Genomic DNA, 20,130 nt, shown 5'->3' on the forward strand with positions numbered 1-20,130 from the left:
CCGGCGGGAAGGTAAACGGCGTTTCCGTGCGCTGCTCTGGTTCGCCAGAAGTGGCTTAGTCATGCTGGCCACATGACCCGGAAGCTGTACGCCGGCTCCCTCAGCCAATAAAGTGAGATGAACACCGCAACCCCAGAGTCGGTCACGACTGGACCTAATGGTCAGGGGTCCCTTTACCTTTTTACTCTGTATAAAATTTAGTTGAATATACCATCCAATGCTCTTCCGGGTTGGCGCCAACGCCGAATGGCGGACTCCCTCCGAGCTCCGGAGGGAGTCTGCTCGGCAGGGGCTGGGTCCACCGCGCCGGCGACGCGGGGACCCTCAAAAACCACGGGCACGGAGCCCGTGGACATGGGGACCCGGCTGGCACCGCTAGCGCCCTCCCGACTCGTGAAAGAGCCTTTTTAAAGGCTTCGGATCGGGTGCCGGGGAGTGGCGTGGTGCTTTGGGTCTATCGCTTCCCCTGCCGAGCGCAGCCGCATGCCATTCGACGGAGAGCGCTGGCTTCTTCCATTTGAAATTCGGACTATCAACAACAACCCGTGAGTAATTGGGAAACCGGGTACAAAAGGAGAAAAAAAAGAATTTTTTTTCGGATTCGGCATGAGCGGGGGCGATCTTAAAAGGAAGTCAATCCCCCCCTGACTGTAAACATTCTAAAACAAGGACTGGGTAACCAAGATCGATTCAGAAGTTTACCGCTGATAAAAATCATTAATTCCACGATATGAAATTACAAAAATTGTGCTGGAGGAGAAGAGTGGAGGGTGAGAGGGAAAAGGCAACCCCCCCTGGGAACCGGGGCGATTCGCAAAGCCTGGAGAAGAGAGACGGAGACTTTGACAGCTGTCAAAGTAGCTGTCAAAGCATGAGAATATAAAGAGGACTTTGTTACAAGTATTTTGTTGGCTAATTCTGTTACAAATTGACATTATTTGGATATAAATTGTTGGGGAAAAAAGAAACAACAACTGACTTTTGGATTAGAGGATACAAAGTTACTGCAATCCCCCTAGAGGGGTTTCGGGACATTACAAGTGTTCGTATGTGGAAAATAACTCTGGGCTGAGCACAGGACTTGTTCTCTGGGAAAGCGGCAAAACTGAAACAGTATTTTGTCTACAGAGGTGTTTACACTAAAAGGAGACAATAGAATTCTCTATTGAAGAAAGGAAGGGACTGGACGTAAGTTTTTGTTCCTGAATAACAAACCTCTGTAGAGATACCAGAATTCGGAAAAAGAACGTTTTAGCAGCTGAACAAGACAAGAAACCTGAGAAAGTAAGGAATAAAAAGATCAAAGGACTAACTACGACACGGAAAGAACAATGGGAGGAGCAACAAAGACTAAGGAAACTAAAGGCCTCTATTTGACTGGATTTTTGAAGTTAAACATCATTAAAATAAATAAATTAAAAGAAAACCGGCAAGGTGGAACGGGGAAAAATCTGGCTATGGACTTGAGATCTCCAGGCTGATAACATATAGACTGATGGACATGGGGAATTCAAACCGGGGAAGGGAGGGGGAGTTTTGGAATCCAAAGGCTATGTAACCAACTTTTTGAAGCTTCTTATATCTTTTGTCTTCTATTTCTTTATATATCTTTGGTATTTTGATTTAACATGTTTTAAAAAAAGGGGGGAACTCGTGGAAGGAAATCGGGACAGATCTTGGGGGGAAAATCTTTTTATTTTTTCTGTTAAAGATGAGGAGTGATGGTAAGATTGTATAAATTTTGGCTAATGGGTTAAACATATTGGTTTTAAATTGGGAATGAGAGCTTGTGGAACCAACTTAAGGAAAGGGGAATAGAGTCGGGAGGGGAAGGAGGGAGTCCTAGAAAGAAGGTTATGAAAGTAAGGATTTAAGCTTCTCTTTCTTTTTCTTTCTTTCTTTCTCTATTTTTTCTATCTTTCTTATTCTGTTATTATTGGAAATTTTAATAAATATGATTATAAAAATAATGAATATACCATCCAATGCATTAGATTTATTATCCGCCCTTCACCATGAAGTCGCAGGGTGGCTTACAACAATAAAAACAACAACACAATTCACAAAATAAATTGTAGTCAAGAGAATAGACTGGGACCAAAATATATAGGTACAGTGGTGCCCCGCAAGACGAATGCCTCGCAAGACGGAAAACCCGCTAGACGAAAGGGTTTTCCGTTTTTGAGCTGCTTCGCAAGACAATTTTCCCTATGGGCTTGCTTTGCAAGACGAAAACGTCTTGCGAGTGTTCCGATTTTTTCCCGCTCCCCCCCCTTTTTCTAAGCCGCTAATAGCCTTTTAGCCGCTAATCCGCTAAGCCTTTAATAGCCGCTAAGCCTTTAATAGCTGCTAAACCGCTAAACGCGCTAATCCGCTAATAGGGTTGCTTCACAAGACGAAAAAACCGCTAGACGAAGAGACTCGCGGAACGGATTAATTTCGTCTTGCGAGGCACCACTGTATCTTGGATGTCAAAGGTCAGGGGTGAAGAGGGGCGTCTTTTGCAAAACTGTGTATGGTTTTTACTGTGTTTCTATATTTTGTTGTGAGGCTGCCTAGAGTGGAAGGTACACATGATATTATTTTTATTTTTATTATTATTACTACTACATAATGAAGGTGTCAGATGCACCTCTGGGGGTGGGGATTCCACAACTTAGGGTCTGCCGCAGAGAATGCTCTCTTTCCAAGCCCACTCCCCAAATTCAAGGCAGTGGGATCACCTGATAACCCATCCCTCTTTGCAGGGAACTCTGGGAATTATAGCTCTGTGAGGGGAAGAGAGGTCTCCGAACAACTCTCAGCACCCTTAGAAAACTACACTTCCCATTGGTTCTCTCTCTGAGAGGGCCGGAAGCCATGACCATTGATGATATGTTATATAATAGGGCTTGAAATGCAGAGTGATAGTGTGGCCTAGTCTCCCAGGTCCATAGCTGTCAATGTTTCCCTTTTTTAAGGGAAATTCCCTTATTCGAATTGGATTCCTCAAAAGAAATGGGAAAAGTTGACAGCTATGCCCAGGTGCTGGTTCAACACTCTAGCCACAGTTCATCATATCCAAAGTTAGTGCGGTCCACCAGTGGCGTAGCGTGGGTTGTCAGCACCCGGGGCAAGGCAAGTAATTTGCGCCCCCTAACCCGTGGATTTGCGCCCCTAACCCTAACCCCCAGATGTTGCGCCCGGTGCGGCCGGCCCCCCCTGCACCCCCCACGCTACGCCACTGCGGTCCACTCTTGTCCTTTCAAGCCTCCTTAGGAAGCAGGGGCTGGATACCTGACAGTCGTCGTCAGCCATAGCTCGGACAAAGGCCAGCGCGGCAGAGGTAGTGGAGCGAATGGTCTCCGTCCGGCCGCGGTGGAAGCGACGGAGAGAGGCCGACTCGGCGGTTGCGCACAGCTCCCCATGTGCCCTAAGGAAGGCACAGCAGTCAGGCACAAAGACACAAACACGCAGCCCTTCTGCACAACGCACACAGCCTGCCCTTCCTCAGATGAGCAATTCCACATACCGTATTTTTCGCTCCATAAGACACACTTTTTCCCTCCTGAAAATTAAGGGGAAATGTGTGTGCGTCTTATGGAGCGAATGCAGGGGGGAGGTAGGCAGGAAAAGCCCCCAAGAGCCACACACAAGCTCTTGCAGACTTTTCCCCAGGAGGGAGAAGGGACTGACGAAGCCAGTCAGTCCCTTTTTCCTCCTCGTAGAAAAGCCCGCAGGAGCCACACGCTCCTTAAAGGGCGCGTGGCTCCTGTGGGCTTTTGCAGGAGGTGGGGATTCTGTGGGAGGTGGGGCTTCTGCAGGGAGAGGCTGTGCGCGGCTAAGGAAGCCGAGACAGCGAGCAGGATCCATCCCGCTCGCTCTCTTGGCCTCTGCCATAGCCGCGCGCAACCTCTCTGGCGGCTAAGGAAGCGAGCGGGGTCTCGGCTTCCTTAGCTGCGCACAGCCTTTCCCGGCCGGAGAGGCTGCGCGTGGCTATGGCAGAGGCCAAGAGAGCGAGCGGGATGGATCCCGCTCGCTGTCTTGGCTTCTTTGCTCTTTGGGGCGGAGGGCAGGGGGGACCCGGGCTGCCTGGGCTTCCCTGGCAGCCCGGAGAAGCTCTGGGAGAAGCGGACAGGCTTAGAATCATAGAATAGAATCATAGAATCATAGAGTTGGAAGAGACCACAAGGGCCATCGAGTCCAGCCCCCTGCCAAGCAGGAAACACCATCAGAGCACTCCTGACATATGGTTGTCAAGCCTCTGCTTAAAGACCTCCAAAGAAGGAGACTCCACCACACTCCTTGGCAGCAAATTCCGCTGTCGAACAGCTCTAACTGTCAGGAAGTTCTTCCTAATGTTTAGGTGGAATCTTCCTTCTTCATATTTTTTCTTGATTTCCCCCTCTAAAAACTAGGTGTGCCTTATGGAGCGAAAAACACGGTACACAAAAGCACATTCTTCCGTTTAGCCTTAACTGGTCTGATGCCAACTTGCACCCCTTCTGGAAAAAAACAGGACAGAACCTTCCATTTAACATTCCCTAAAGCCAGCTTCACTCCTGGATAGCTCAAGTCGGTCTGAGCATGGTGCTGATCATGCCAAGATTGCAGGATCGATCCCTGTTTGAGACAGCTAGTAGGGACTAGATGAACCTCAAGGGTCCCTTTCCAGCTCTACAATTCTATAATTCTACCTGTCAAGGGACATGGGTGGCGCTGTGGGTTAAACCACAGAGCCTAGGACTTGCTGATCAGAAGGTCGGCGGTTCAAATCCCCGTGACAGGTGAGCTCCTGTTGCTCCTGCCCTGCTCCTGCCAACCTAGCAGTTCTAAAGCACCTCAAAGTGCAAGTAGATCAATAGGTACTGCTCCGGCCGGAAGGTGCCCTGCTCTGGTTCGCCAGAAGCGGCTTAGTCATGCTGGCCACATGACCCGGAAGCTGTACGCTGGCTCCCTCGGCCAATAAAGCAAGATGAGCGCTGCAACCCCAGAGTCGGCCACGACTGGACCTAATGGTCAGGGGTCCCTTTACCTTTACCTGTCAAGGCAGTCACCTCACCTGTAATAGGCTAGCTGCAGTGCCACCTGCAGGACAGAGTCTGGGCTCAGCCTAAGGCGTTTGAGAAGCTCCTTGCCAAACCCGCAGTAAGTGAAACAGCTGATGTCCAGGTCGGTGATGAGACTGTGATAAAAGAGAAAAGGGAGGCAGACTGATTAGACAACAACCCTCAGCTGCAGCTTACAGCCTGCCTGCCTGACCACACCCCCTCCCTTGCTATGCCAGAAACTATGTACCTTACCCTACCATCTTCCAAGGCCAGCTTAAATGCCACAGTGCAGCAGGGTAGAATCTTCACCCAGTGCAAAATTCTGCTGCTAGAATTCTGCGTCAGTCGTGCTGTTTCTGTGCCCAGAACTGACATGGTTTCTGGTAAAGGTAAAGGGATCCCTGACCATTAGGTCCAGTCGTGGCCGACTCTGGAGTTGCGGCGCTCATCTCACTTTATTGGCCGAGGGAGCCGACGTACAGCTTCCGGGTCATGTGGCCAGCATGACTAAGCCGCTTCTGGCGAACCAGAGCAGCACACGGAAACACCGTTTACCTTCCCGCCGGAGTGGTACCTATTTATCTACTTGCACTTTGATGTGCTTTCGAACTGCTAGGTTGGCAGGAGCAGGGACCGAGCAATGGGAGCTCACGCCGTCGCGGGGATTCAAACCGCTGACCTTCTGATCGGCAAGTCCTGGGCTCTGTGGTTTAACCCACAGCGCCACCTGTGTCCCTAGGGTTTATGGTACTAAACTTCAAAGCTCTGAACCCTTTGGGACCAGGTTTTTCCTATAGCAGCCCAGGACCCTGAGAGCCACTGCTATCCAGACAACACAATGCTGGGAGACTAGATGGGCAACAATCGGACATGGGAATGACCCAAAATGATCAAAGGGTATGTGTGAAATTTTTAGGGGGGGAGGCAAGTAAGCGGGGTGGGGAGGGAAGGGAGATGTCAATAGGAAGATGTTTTTTGCCCCTTTCTCATAACATTAGAATCCAGAGACATCCGAGGGAGCTGAATGTGGGACGATTCAGGACGGGGGGGGGGGGAGGAAATACTTTTTTCACACAGCACATGGTTCAACAATGGTAGTCGCTCTCACAAAAGGCAGCGATGTTCAAGTTGGACGGCTTGGAAAGAGGATCAGACAAATTCATGGAGGGTAAGGCTATCTCCTTCATTGCGAGAAGTGAGGTTACAGGGAACCAGACAGAGGGCCTTCTCGGTAGTGGCGCCCGCCCTGTGGAACGCCCTCCCTTCAGATGTGAAGGAAATAAGCAGCTATCTTATCTTTAAAAGACATCTGAAGGCAGCCCTGTTTAGGGAAGTATTTAATATTTAATGCTGTATTGTTTTTAACACTCGATTGGAAGCCGCCCAGAGTGGCTGGGGAAACTCAGCCAGATGTTAAATAGTAAATTATTATTATAGCCATGATTTTATTTTTTGATTTTATTTATTTAATTTATATACTGCCCTATACCCGGAGGTCTTAGGCTATGGTAAACCACCTTCTGAATACTGGGGAGAGCACTGTTGCGCTCAGCTCCTGCCTGTGAGCATTTGCCATGGGCATTTGTTTGGTGCCTTTCAAAACAGGATGGCAGACTAGATAGGCTTTTGGCCTAATCCAGCCGTGGATTCTTCTGTTCTCGTGGAAGAGGGCTGCTTCCTGTGTTCCCAAGAGGCCAGCTTCCCATGTGCTGCCTTTCATATGCAAATGGAGGTGGCGGACAGGAAACAGAGGGACACATTGTACAGTGCCAGCCTCCCTCGCTCCGGCTTAACCTCATCTCAACTGTCCCTAAAAACATCTGTTTGGTACAAAAGAACACTCTGCTCCCCTTGCGACAGCCAGGTCTCTGTGACTCGGAAGTTAAGAGACAAGGCTTAATGGGGAGAAACAAGAATCACTGTGATCTTCTTCCCTGAGCTGTGGCAGGGAGCTCTGAATGAAAACCCAGCGCAAGGAGCAAGGTGGACCTGGTTTCCACACTGGGAAACGCTCAAGAACGAGACCACACCATTGTCTCCAATTTGGCTGTGGTTCTCCTCCTCCTGCCCAAATCCCACTCTGATTGTGACACCACTCTCAAACACACACACACACACACACACACACACACACACACACACACACTCACTCACATGTCCAGGTTCTGTTTGGCATGTTCGATGTCGCGTTTGATTTCTGGAGTGAAACAGAAGTAGAGTTTTTTGGGTAACTGCAGAGGTATCAGTGGGGCGCGGACTGGGACAGGATCTTTGCTGGCAATTGGGGAGGAGAGAGAGAGAGAGAGGAAAAAATGCATTAAAAAGAAAGCGATGGGTTAAAGACCCACGTTTGTTTGTCTCCCTGCGGCAAGGGAGACAAACTCCTGATATTGTTGGGACTTCAGATCCCATCAGCATCCCAGGAGAAGTTCAGTTCACATTATGAATACAAGCACCGTCAATAACATCTTAAATTCAGCATATAGGGTACTATAAACCTTCCAAATATCCAGACTGGTATCCACACAAAACTGATGTCTATATGAAGTATGTTCAAATGTAGCCAGGACTGTGAGTTCCTCAGATCATTGCATAATGGACAAAAAAAAATAGTTTAAAAAAGGTTTTCTCAAAACAGGAAGTTCCAACTCCCATCTTTCATCTGCCTCCCAGTGTTGAAGAACACAGGAAGTCCTCCCCTTGCACAGGGCAGCTTTCGACAAAAGAGGAACCAGTGCTGGGCATGCAATATTTATTCATTTTCATATCAAACTCAAGAGCTGCCCTCTGAGGACCCTTAAACAATCTCCCCCAGTTTTTTCTGTTTTTACTTCCGGACCTTTACATCTCTAGCAGTGCACCTCCCTACTCCTGCTGTATATTGTTTTGTTGTTGTTTAGTTGTGTCCGACTCTTCGTGACCCCATGGACCAGAGCACGCCAGGCACTCCTGTCTTCCTGCTATATAGGCAGTGATCCCCCTTCATGGATCACTGCCTTGCCGTGGCAAAGGGGCTTGAAAAACTCAGAGAAGCTATGAACTATGCCAAGCAGGGCACCCAAGATGGACAGGTCATAGTGGAGAGTTTTGACCAAACGTGATCCACCTGGAGCAGGAACCGGCAAGCCACTCCAGTATCCCTGCCAAGAAAACTCCACGGACAAAGACTGCTATATATTAAGGCTCCTAAACTTCCTGACAGTAATTTTTAAGAGAGCTTGAGCACCTAACATCCTTAGAACAATTTTTTAAAACAGAAATATGTTTGTCTCTTCCTCAGCATCGCCACTGCACAAAGCCTTCTCCTGGACCTGAATCTGACGAGCGCCACATCCCTTCCGCGCTCCTGGTGAGGGCATTACCAGTAGTCAAGGACGTGGTCTATGATGGTGGCGACTGGTGGTCCTTCAGCAACGGCTTGTTCATAAAGCACCCCACAGGAGCCATCTTCTCCCACAATAAACTGGGAGAATGGGGTGGGGAGCAAGAGAAGGCAAACATGTGGAAAGAGAAGACAAAGAGAGAGAGGGTATGATAGACAGAAAGGACTTACGAGAGCTTCCATCTTGAAACAGAGGCAAGGAACCTCTTCCCTGTGGGATGTTTCTGGACTACAATTCCCATCATCCCTGACCACTGGCCTTGCTGCTTGGGGTTGATGAAAGTCAGGGTCCAACAACAACTGCAAGGCCAGGTTTCTTCTCCTTTGCTCAATCAGTCACAACAGGCAATTTTTATTATCTACATTGTCAACACCTATTTTGGACCCTGGCCTTGCCCACCCCTGGTACACAGTCCAGATAAGGTTTCCTACAAGGGCTGAAAAAGTTTCCCCACCCCTGGGATAAAGAATAGGCAAAGGTAAAGGACCCCTGACAGTTCAGTCCAGTCGCGAACGACTCTGGGGTTGTGGCGCTCATCTCGCTTTACTGGCCGAGGGAGCTGACGTTTGTCCGCAGACAGTTTTTCCGGGTCATGTGGCCAGTATGACTAAGCCGCTTCTGGCAAAACCAGAGCAGCACACAGAAACGCCGTTTACCTTCCCCCCGCAGCGGTACCTATTGATCTACTTGCACTTTGATGTGCTTTCGAACTGCTAGGTGGGCAGGAGCAGGGACCGAGCAATGGGAGCTCACCCCGTCATGGGGATTTGAACCGCCGACCTTCTGATCGGCAAGTCCTAGGCTCTGTGGTTTAACCCACAGCGCCACCCGTGTCCCTAATGGAAGGATAGAAAAGCATTAAATAAATAAATAAGTGTGGTGACACCAAGCGGAAACAGTGTAGTACACCTTTAAAAAGGTTTGGGTTTCCTCATACCAAACCGCTCTGGCCATGCATCTGACTGGCTATGTTTCCCCATAAGAACCACAAAAGCAACGATCCAATTCTTTCCTGCTTGCTTCTGCATTTATTTAAGAACAGCCTTTGCTTAGGGTGTCTCCAAACTGCTGAGTATTTTGCAGGAGAGAGCCAAGCGCATACAGGAGGGCAACCCAGTCAGATGAGCAGGGTAATAATAATAATAATAATAATAATAATAATAATAATAATAATGGAATAGGACATCCCTATTTTCATCAGAGTGGGTTAAACCACAGAGCCTAGGACTTGCCAATCAGAAGGTCGGCAGTTTGAATCCCTGCTACGGGGTGAGCTCCCGTTGCTCGGTCCCTGCTCCTGCCAACCTAGCAGTTCGAAAGCACATCAAAGTGCAAGTAGATAAATAGGTACCACTCCGGCGGGAAGGTAAACGGCGTTTCCGTGCGCTGCTCTGGTTCGCCAGAAGCGGTTTAGTCATGCTGGCCACATGACCCGGAAGCTGTATGCTGGCTCCCTTGGCCAATAAAGCGAGATGAGTGCCGCAACCCCAGAGTCGTCCACGACTGGACCTAATGGTCAGGGGTCCCTTTACCTTTATTTTCATTGAAGAAATATTGGGTATGCCATTTCCAAGATTCTTTGGAGGAAGCCACGACTGGGATGATACTGCTTTTAATGTACAGTGCAGAAGGAGTCTTAGTTGCTTCCCTCCCTCTCCAAAAAAAGCACAACAAAAATAATGCTACCCTTTTCTGTGGCGCCCTATAGATGGTCTGCCTTGTGAGCCCCTCCCTACCTGAACCAAGACATGGGGGTGGCGGGGGGGGGAGAGAGAGAGACCCCCACTTTCCAAACACCTCTAGTCTGACCACAGTGGCAGTGCCTCCTCCAGGCTTTCAAAAAGGAGTAGCCCTCCCCCCTTTACCCTGAAGTCATCCTCACCTGCAGAGTCTTGTCGAACCAGCGATTGCCGCTATTTGAGTAGCTGCCTCCGCCATGTAGCATCTGTGCTGCCAGGCGGCTGCTCGCTAGCGCATCCGAGACTTTCAGGACGGGAGCGTCCAAGCAGACGGTGAAGAGGCTGCGCTGAATGGCACGGGCCGAATCCCGGTTCAGCTTGTCTGGTGGCAAGGAGGGAGAGGAAAGCGAAACATGAAGGTTATAATAATAATAATAATAAATTTTATTTATATCCCGCCCTCCCCAGCCAAGCCGGGCTCAGGGCGGCTAACAACAATCAAATAAACAATCAAATAATAACACATTCTAAAAATTTTCATTATAAAAATTAGTTAAAATCAAATTGATGGCAACCGATTAAACAATATTCTGTGCAGGTTGCCAGAGGAGGGAGTCAGGCTGCGCCCTGACCAAAGGCCTGGCGGAACAACTCTGTCTTGCAGGCCCTGCGGAAAGATGTCAGGTCCCGCAGGGCCCTGGTCTCTTGTGACAGAGCGTTCCACCAGGTTGGAGCCGCAGCCGAGAAGGCCCTGGCTCTGGTTGAGGCCAGCCTAACCTCTCTGAGGCCTGGGACCTTGAGGGTGTTATTATTTGCAGACCGTAGGTTTCTCTGTGGGGCATACCAGGAGAGGCGGTCCCGTAGGTACGAGGGTCCTAGGCCGTATAGGGCTTTAAAGGTTAAAACCAGCACCTTAAACCTGATCCTGTACTCCACCGGGAGCCAATGCAGCTGGTATAGTACCGGATGAATGTGATCTCGCAGCGAAGACCCCATAAGGAGTCTCGCCGCGGCATTCTGCACCCGCTGGAGTTTCTGGGTCAGTCTCAAGGGCAGCCCCACGTAGAGCGAGTTACAATAATCCAGTCTGGAGGTGACCGTCGCATGGATCACAGTGGCTAGGTGAGGGCGAGAGAGATAAGGGGCCAACTGCTTAGCTTGGCGGAGATGGAAAAATGCCGCCTTTGTTATAGCTGTAATCTGCGCCTCCATAGAGAGGGAGGTATCGAAGATTACACCCAAACTCTTAACGGACGGTGCTGGCACTAATTGCACCCTCGCAAGAGATGGGAGTTGCCCCCTCGATCCCATATCGTCCCGCCCCAGCCAGAGGACCTCTGTCTTCGAAGGATTTAACTTCAACCGGCTCCCACGTAACCATCCAGCCACAGCTTCCAGACATCTGGTCAGTGTGTCTGGGGCCGAGTTAGGATGGCCATCCATCAACAGATAGAGTTGGGTGTCATCAGCATACTGATGGCAACCCAGCCCAAAACTCCGGACAAGCTGGGCGAGGGGGCGCATAAAGATGTTAAAAAGCATCGGGGAGAGAATCGCACCCTGAGGCACTCCACACACCAAGGAGTGACGCGATGACAATTCCCCCCCAAGCGCCACCCTCTGTCCCCGATCAGAGAGAAACGAGCGCAGCCATTGAAGGACTGTGCCCTGGATCCCCACGTCGGCAAGGCGGTGGTCCAGGAGTTCGTGATCGACCATGTCAAAGGCTGCTGACAGATCTAGAAGAATCAGCAGCCCCGACCCGCCTCGATCCAGCTGTCTGCGGAGATCATCTGTTAGGGCGACCAGAGCCGTCTCGGTCCCATGGCCAGCACGGAAGCCGGACTGGAATGGATCCAAAGCAGATGTTTCATCCAGGAACCTACCAAGCTGTTCAGCAACCGCTCTCTCAATCACCTTACCCAGGAATGGAAGATTCGAGACCGGGCGGTAATTGGATAGATCTAAGGGATCTAATGATGTTTTCTTTAAGAGCGGACGCACCACCGCCTCCTTCAGTTCCCCTGGGAATATCCCGGTGCCAAGGGACAAATTGATGATATCCCCCAGGGGGGCCCGCACCTCGTCTGGACACGCTCTAATCAGCCATGACGGGCACGGGTCAAGAGGACAGGTGGTGGGCTTTCCAGCTTGGAGGAATCTGTCCACATCGGCTGGAGATATCCGGTCAAAGTGGTCCAATACTGGACCCGAGGACAGTCGAGGGGCCTCCAGTTCCTTTATTGTATCCAAATTGGCAGGGAGGTCATGGCGGAGCAACAGGACCTTCTCCACAAAAAAGCTCGCAAATGCCTCACAGCTGTGTGTCAGATTGTTATTTAAATTTGGCTGTCCTTCAAGGGACGTTAAAGACCGAATTATACTAAATAATTGCGCCGGGCGAGAGCTAGCGGATGCAATGGAGGCCGAGAAGTAAGACTTCTTAGCGGCCTTCACTGCCATCTCATAGGTTTTCATAAAAGCCCTATAAGATGTTCTTGAGGCTCCGTCACGGGCACCCCGCCATACTCGCTCTAGCCGTCTGAGGTCCCGCTTCATTTTCCGAAGCTCCTCGGTAAACCAGGGGGCCCGGTTTCTGCGGGGTCGCAGAGGGCGCTTAGGTGCGATCTCATCGATGGCTGCCAGGAGCTGGGTATTCCAGCCCTCAACAAGCTCAGTCAATGAGTCGCCAGCCCTGCGGTGCAGCAGAGAAGGAGCGTTGCGCTCACAAGCTAATCAATGCGTTGTTTTGAAGAAGCGGCCCACCAGAGAGCACTCTCTATGCTGGTCTGGTGTAGACATTAATGCTTGACCCCGGGCTAACTTTCTTAGCCTCCACGGTTAAGTGTTAACACTGGGGAGGTCTTGGAAAACTGGATTAAGAGCACGCTGTCACATGCAGGTGTGGGGGACTCCCTGGTCCTGAATGGGGCAACTGAAGGAACAGGTGTACAGCCTGGGAGTCATTCTGGACTCACAGCTGTCCATGGAGGCGCAGGTTAATTCTGTGTCCAGGACAGATGTTTACCAGCTCCACCTGGTACGCAGGCTGAGACCCTACCTGCCCACGGACTGTCTCACCCAAGTGGTGCATGCTCTGGTTATTTCCCGCTTGGACTACTGCAATGCGCTCTATGTGGGGCTACCTTTGAAGGTGACTTGGAAACTGCAATTAATCCAGAATGCGGCAGCTAGACTGGTGACTGGGAGCAGCCGCCGAGACCATATAACACCGGTCCTGAAAGACCTACATTGGCTCCCAGTACGTTTCCGAGCACAATTCAAAGTGTTGGTGCTGACCTTTAAAGCCCTAAATGGCCTTGGTCCAGTATACCTGAAGAAGTGTCTCCACCCCCATTGTTCAGCGATTGAGGTCCAGCTCCGAAGGCCTTCTGGCTGTTCCCTCGCTGCGAGAAGTGAGGTTACCAGGCAGAGGGCCTTCTCAGTAGTGGCACCCACCCTGTGGAACACCCTCCCATCAGATGTCAAGGAAATAAACAGCTATCTGACTTTTAGAATTCCTTCCAGTAGCACCTTAAAGACCAACTAAGTTAGTTCTTGGTATGAGCTTTCGTGTGCATGCACACTTCTTCAGATACACTGAAACAGAAGTTGCCAGATCCTTCTATATAGTGAGAAGGTGGGGAGGGGTATTACTCAGAAGGGTGGTGGGAATGGGAGAAGGATCTGGCTAGTTCTGTTTCAGTGTATCTGAAGAAGTGTGCATGCACACGAAAGCTCATACCAAGAACTAACTTAGTTGGTCTTTAAGGTGCTACTGGAAGGAATTTTTTTATTTTGACTATGGCAGACCAACACGGCTACCTATCTGTGACTTTTAGAAGACACCTGAAGGCAGCCCTGTTTAGGGAAGTTTTTAATGTTTGATGTTTTATTGTGTTTTTAATATTCTGTTGGGAGCCGCCCAGAGTGGCTGAGGAAACCAGCCAGATGGGCAGGGTGTTAATAATAATAATAATAATAATAATAATAATAATAATAATAATAATTCTATAGCTGACCCAGTCTCCCTACAGCATGCACACACAAAGATACCTCTCATGAGAGTGGTGTAGGCCTGTCCCCACGTGTGTCGGTGGTCACTAGTCAGCACTCCCAGGGGCTCCTTATCAGTCTTCCAAGACTGCGCACGGATTCGCTGGAGCTGCCAGTGCAGCTGGTCGACGGTGAGAGGCGTCCCATCGCTGTTGTACACTTCAAGTTGGAAGAACTGCAGGAAGCATAAAAACCACCGTCTTGTAGTAAGGTTTAAGCTTACTGGGAAACAGTATAAACAGTGGTACCTCAGGTTACAGACGCTTCAGGTTACAGACGCTTCAGGTTACAGACTCCGCTAACCCGGAAGTAGTATCTCGGGTTAAGAACTTTATTTCAGGATGAGAACAGAAATCACGCGGCGGCAGCGGGAGGCCCCATTAGCTAAAGTGGTGCTTCAGGTTAAGAACAGATTCAGGTTAAGAACAGCCTCCCGCTGCTGCCACGTGATTTCTGTTCTCATCCTGAAGCAAAGTTCTTAACCTGAGGTACTGTTTCTGGGTTAGCGGAGTCTGTAACCTGAAGCGTCTGTAACCTGAAGCATCTGTAACCCAAGGTACCACTGTATAGCGAGACAGCGATAGTTACCTGGAAGTTGCGCACTACCGTGATGTACGTGGGCGGTCTTCGGCCGGGTGGAGGCAGCAAGACGGAATCGTGTTTAGGCCCTGGAAGTCTGCACGAGGCAAAGATGCGGGAATATTGCTCCATACAGAGAGGGTAGCCTCGGGAATATTCGACTAACAGGGTCTGGCTGGCATGAAGGGGGGAAAGGGGGATAAACAAGTCAGTGCCCTTCAAATCTCAATCTGTAAGGTCGCTGCTGCTGCTGCTTTGGGCAGTAGAGGTGATATGGGGTGTGTTTTAGGCAAGGCAGTCCACAAAAGCTTATGCCACAATATACGCGTTAGCCTTTATCGTCACATACCGTATTTTTCGCTCTATAACACGCACCCGACCATAACACGCACATAGTTTTTATAGGAGGATAATCCATAGGCATGCCACCCGTAGGCATTCCCTCCATAACACGCACAGACATTTCCCCTTACTTTTCAGGAGGAAAAAAGTGAGTGTTATGGTGCAAAAAAATACGGTATATGCTCTTGAGGACCACTTCTTATTTTATTTAACAAATTTATAGAGTGTTTCACAGCAGGAAGCCGCCAAGTTGAAACAACAAGTTCCAAAAAGCCATTCTGGAAAACTCTAAAAACGATACAGCCTTCTTTACAAGTTCTAAAAACAACAGAACATTTTTTTTCTTTCAGCTACACAGTTGCTCCATAAATGACTGGGTCACCCCTTGGGGAAACACTTTTTTCAACAAAAATGTCTTCAGTAGTCACCTAAATATTGAAATGCCTAATTCCAGAGGGCTGAAGCTGCAACACTAAAAGCCCCCCTCTTTTGCTGCATACGAAGCTCACCTCTGAGACACGGAGTACTCTCAGCAGTACCACATTATTAGGAGCAGTTTCCAGGCAGGGATGTACGGGGCAAGGCAATCCCTGAGATATACCCAGGTCTCAAGTTGTTTGGGCTTTAAATGTTAAAAGGGCCTTAAGGAATTGACCCAGCCCTGCAATCACCCTCTGAGGACCTTTTATGTGTGCCTCCTCCATGAGAGGTCCGGAGGGTGGCAACACGAGAACAGGGCCTTTTCTGCAGTGGCTCCCCGCTTGAGGAATCCTCTCCCTAGGGAGGCTCGGCTGGTGCCATCATTATATATCTTTAGGTGCCAGGCAAAAACTTCCCTCTAGAACCAGGCCTTTTCTTCTTAGTTTAAAATTTAATCTGTGGCCTTTTAGAAGCGGGCAAGATGCTTTTAAAGTATTTCTCCTCCCCTTGGTTTTAATTTATCTAAGTGAGGTTTTGGTTTGTCTGTTTGTTTGTTTGTTTGTTTGTTTGCCTGGTTGTACAGCCGAGGTACTAAATTCTTCTGTTTTTTTAAAATATTTATTAAGTTTTCACAAATTTTAAAAAGACATACAATACACACAATACAAAAATATACATACAATAACAAACAAACACGTATAATTTAAACTCCTTCCCCCCCCCTTGAACTTACTTCATCGACTTCCCCATACCTCCCCTTTCTGCATTCCAATTCCCAAAATTATTTCAGCAAATCCTTCCCCTTAATTATATCCAATTTATTCCTTTTCTTTTCTTTTATTTAATCCTTAGCAGCTGTAATCCCTTACTTTATATAACCACAACATTTTAACATCCATTAATTTTGCAGTATTTCTTAAGATAAATCTTAAATTTCTTCCAATCTTCTTCCGCCGTCTCTTTCCCCTGGTCTCGGATTCTGTCGGTCATTTCAGCCAGTCCCATGTAGTCGGTACTAAATTCTTCTGGGTTAACCCCAAGGGAAGCCCCACATTGAGTATGTTGCAGTAATCCAGTCCTGAGGTTGCCAGTGTCAAGACCACAGTGGCAACAGCCATAGCTGTCTAATGCACACCCAATAGCGCCCTGAAACAGTAGACTCTCCTCTCTCACACACACCTGAAGATACCCTATGTTTACATCTCACACCAGCAGGTTGTGTCCTGCATGTGACACTCTCTCTGCACTTCCTGATTATGCCGGTCCAGAATACTCACTGGTCAATCTTTGCCTTGAAATCCAACACGCCAGCAATGAGTTTTGCAGCAAACCTACATGAAGGAGAGATAAAAATAAAATCTTAGGTTAAACGCTTCATAGAGAAACCTCCAGCTCCAGTATTCATGCACCACGGGTCCTGGGCTGCACAATACCCCTTAAACACGCTAAAATAGATTTCCTACTTAATAAAATCATTGCCTTTGTTATTCTGACTGACAAACCAAAAGGGGAAAAGATTGAGGAAGAAAGCTTCCAAGTTCTCAGGAGCTCTCCAGTAAGCTAAGTTGGGGATGCTTATTATTTTTATACCTGTTAGAAAAAGTAATTATTTTTCAGTGTGAGAGTGAAACTTTTTTCAGCAAACTTTTTCAGCAGGGGGTCGGTCCACTGTCCCTCAGACCTTGTGGAGGGCCGGACTATATGGGGGGGGGGATGAACGAATTCCTATGCCCCAGAGATGAATTTTAAATAAAAGGACACATTCTACTCATGTAAAAACATGCCGATTACTGGATTAGTTTGCCCACCCATGGAGTGAAGCATGCCTCCAGTTAAAATTCAGGAGCAGGGAAGTGTGATTCAGATCTAGAAAGTTTGGGAAACAAAGTTTATATGCGCTTTATGCACAACCACAGTGGACGCTTGGGTTGTGAACATGATCCGTGCAGGAGGCATGTTCGCAACCTGCAGCACTGCATCTGCGCGTGCTGCAATTCGACGCTTCTGCACATGCGCAAAGAGCGATTTAGGACTTCTGTGCATGCGCCGAAACCCAGAAGAAACCTGTTCCGGTACTTCCAGGTTTGGCACAGTGCACAACCCAAAAACACGCAACCCGAAGCGTCTGTAACCCGAAGTATGACTGTATGTGTTTCAGAGCTTCAAAGAGCAGAATCACACTTTCCTTCAAAACTCACCAGAAGAGTGAGGAAAATTGTTGTTTTTAATACACATACTCAAAATACACAGAGATTTTTTGAGCACCCTTCTGAACAAAGAGAGACATTTTTAAGGACTGTATTTATACCTTACTTTTCAAGGGGGTAAAGCCTTTACTGATCAGCTCACAACATAGCTGAGCTACTATAAATACAACTTAAAACCCATGTACCTTTTCAGTCTCTCTTTAGAATTTTGAATTTAACTATTCAATTAGGAATAATTACTACATTGCCCAGGTAATGTTTAATTGTGGTGTTGTAAACTTCACAAAACTATAATTATGCTAAATACAAAAGAGAGGGTTGATAGCACCAGATTAGAACCAAGACTCCTTGATCAGAAGTCAAATACCAGAACACAGGTTTTTAATCACAAAGAAATCTATGTAAGGGCACCAGATATGCCCCATATCTTTCTATAAGCAGGTCTCTTTACATCATAAATTAAGTCCTACTACCATTTTGCACAGGCTTGATCTGCAGTCAAATTCTCTACCACTGAGCTAAATGTGGAGAAGCCATCTCTGTGCCACCACTGATCTTATTTTACACCACTGTTTATTAAATCCATGTTACCCACCACAAGCTATTGGAGAAAGTGAGGAGGTGGCAAACCAGAAACAAATTCCTCTAAAAAGAGGGGGCACCCGGACTTGAACCAGGGACCTCTTGATCTGCAGTCAAATGCTCTACCGCTGAGCTATACCCCCGGCACATAGACATGTCTGCCCAGCAAGCCTTCTTATGGATACTGGTTTTGCCGCATAGTTCTCCTACTGTGTACTTATGACTAATGGCTTTAAATGCTCTACCTACAGGAAACTCTGATCCTCTTCTGTCTTATTATTGTTGTTGTTTAGTCATTTAGTCGTGTACGACTCTTTGTGACTCCATGGACCAGAGCACGCCAGGCACTCCTGTCTTCCACTGCCTCCCGCAGTTTGGTCAAACTCATGCTGGTAGCTTCGAGAACACTGTCCAACCATCTCATCCTCTGTCGTCTCCTTCTCCTTGTGCCCTCCATCTTTCCCAACATCAGGGTCTTTTCCAGGGAGTCTTCTCTTCTCATGAGGTGGCCAAAGTACTGGAGCCTCAGCTTCACTCTTCTGTATATATCAAAATTGTAAGGATGTCATCAAGCTGCAGTTTGTATGGCCAACCAGCAGAGGGCCACACAAATTGCAGTGTGAAAACAAGAGCAGGTGGGCAGCTCAGGCAGGCTGTCAGGGTGTAGCCCAGGCAAGACACAGAGGAATAGGCAGGACGAACTGAGGCTGCTGTTGCCGCCTGCCTCACAGCCACAGAAATTGATAGGCAAAAACCTCTGGGTCATGAAATGCAGGCTTCCTTCTCTTGGTAGTAGGGGCAATGAAGGTGTAAAAGGTAAAGGTAAAGGGACCCCTGACCATTAGGTCCAGTCGTGACTGACTCTGGGGTTGCGGCGCTCATCTCGCTTTATTGGCTGAGGGAGCCGGCGTACATCTTCCGGGTCATGTGGAAGCATGACTAATGGCGAACCACAGCAGCGCATAGAAACGCTGTGTACCTTTCCACCAGAGTGGTACCTATTTTTCTACTTGCACTTTGAAGTGCTTTCGAACTGCTAGGTTGGCAGGAGCAGGGAATGAGCAACGGGAGCTCACCCCGTTGCGGGGATTCGAACCGCCAACCTTCTGATCGGCAAGTCCTAGGCTCTGTGGTTTAACCCACAGCGCCCCCCGCGTCCCTAATGAAGGTGAGACGTCACTAGATGCTGGTTGTGGGGCACGCAGGAAGCTTGACATATCTGTGTGATGGCAAGACCGTCAGATTGGTCTATGCCACATGCCCGCTTTTGGTCAATAGCAGCAATCTGCGGTGTTGGAAAGTAGACAGAGTAATGGAGCTTGCCCTGAACTGCCTCAGCAGCTACTACGGCATGTCAGAAGATGTCTGGTAGATTAGGTGAACTATGGATATGGAAAGTTGGTGAGGTGTAAAAGGAGGGGAATTTGCAAGGGGTGGTGGGTTTTGTTGACCTTTCCATTCCACCTTAAGGAACAGACATGGGATTGTTACGTGTCACATGTCTGTTTTCATTCCAGCATAGTATGCTGGGAACTTCCATTGTGTGTATAGCTTTTGCTTTTGTTTCTCTCTGAGACGACCTGTTTCTTTGTCCTGATTTATGATTAATAAATCTGTAGTTGTAGTATGCTTCCACAAGCCTCATGCCTATTCTGTGTGCGCAGTTCTATCTGCTGATAGTGTGCCGTGGCTTTGAAGCCTGGGTCTCTGATTTAAGTCGGAGCAGAGGCAATGGTCTTCGAACTGGGAAGACTGGAAGGAGACGGTCCAGCTGGGGCTAGCCAGCTGGCCTCCCGGCCCTCTGCATGCCGACAGGTTTGGCAGGGTGTAGTGGATGGGTGGGGATGGTGAG

General features: G+C 48.6%; 1 protein-coding gene across 1 annotated transcript in view; it reads right to left on the minus strand.

Annotated features, from left to right (window-relative positions):
* LOC308580601 (carnitine O-acetyltransferase-like) overlaps window positions 1–20,130 on the minus strand; it is a 43,550-nt gene that overhangs the window by 3,903 nt on the left and 19,517 nt on the right. Inside the window, exons 4-11 of the mRNA XM_081182497.1 lie at window positions 16,767–16,820; window positions 14,737–14,902; window positions 14,149–14,323; window positions 10,296–10,474; window positions 8,393–8,493; window positions 7,185–7,304; window positions 5,042–5,164; window positions 3,277–3,412 (exon numbers count right to left, since the gene is read on the minus strand). Of these exons, the coding sequence (XP_081038623.1) occupies window positions 3,277–3,412; window positions 5,042–5,164; window positions 7,185–7,304; window positions 8,393–8,493; window positions 10,296–10,474; window positions 14,149–14,323; window positions 14,737–14,902; window positions 16,767–16,820 (1,054 nt within the window). The remainder of the gene's footprint in view (window positions 1–3,276; window positions 3,413–5,041; window positions 5,165–7,184; window positions 7,305–8,392; window positions 8,494–10,295; window positions 10,475–14,148; window positions 14,324–14,736; window positions 14,903–16,766; window positions 16,821–20,130) is intronic.

The sequence above is a fragment of the Podarcis bocagei genome, assembly GCF_964188305.1.
Source record: "Podarcis bocagei genome assembly, chromosome: 2".
In the NCBI taxonomy this organism is placed as follows: Eukaryota; Metazoa; Chordata; class Lepidosauria; order Squamata; family Lacertidae; genus Podarcis; species Podarcis bocagei.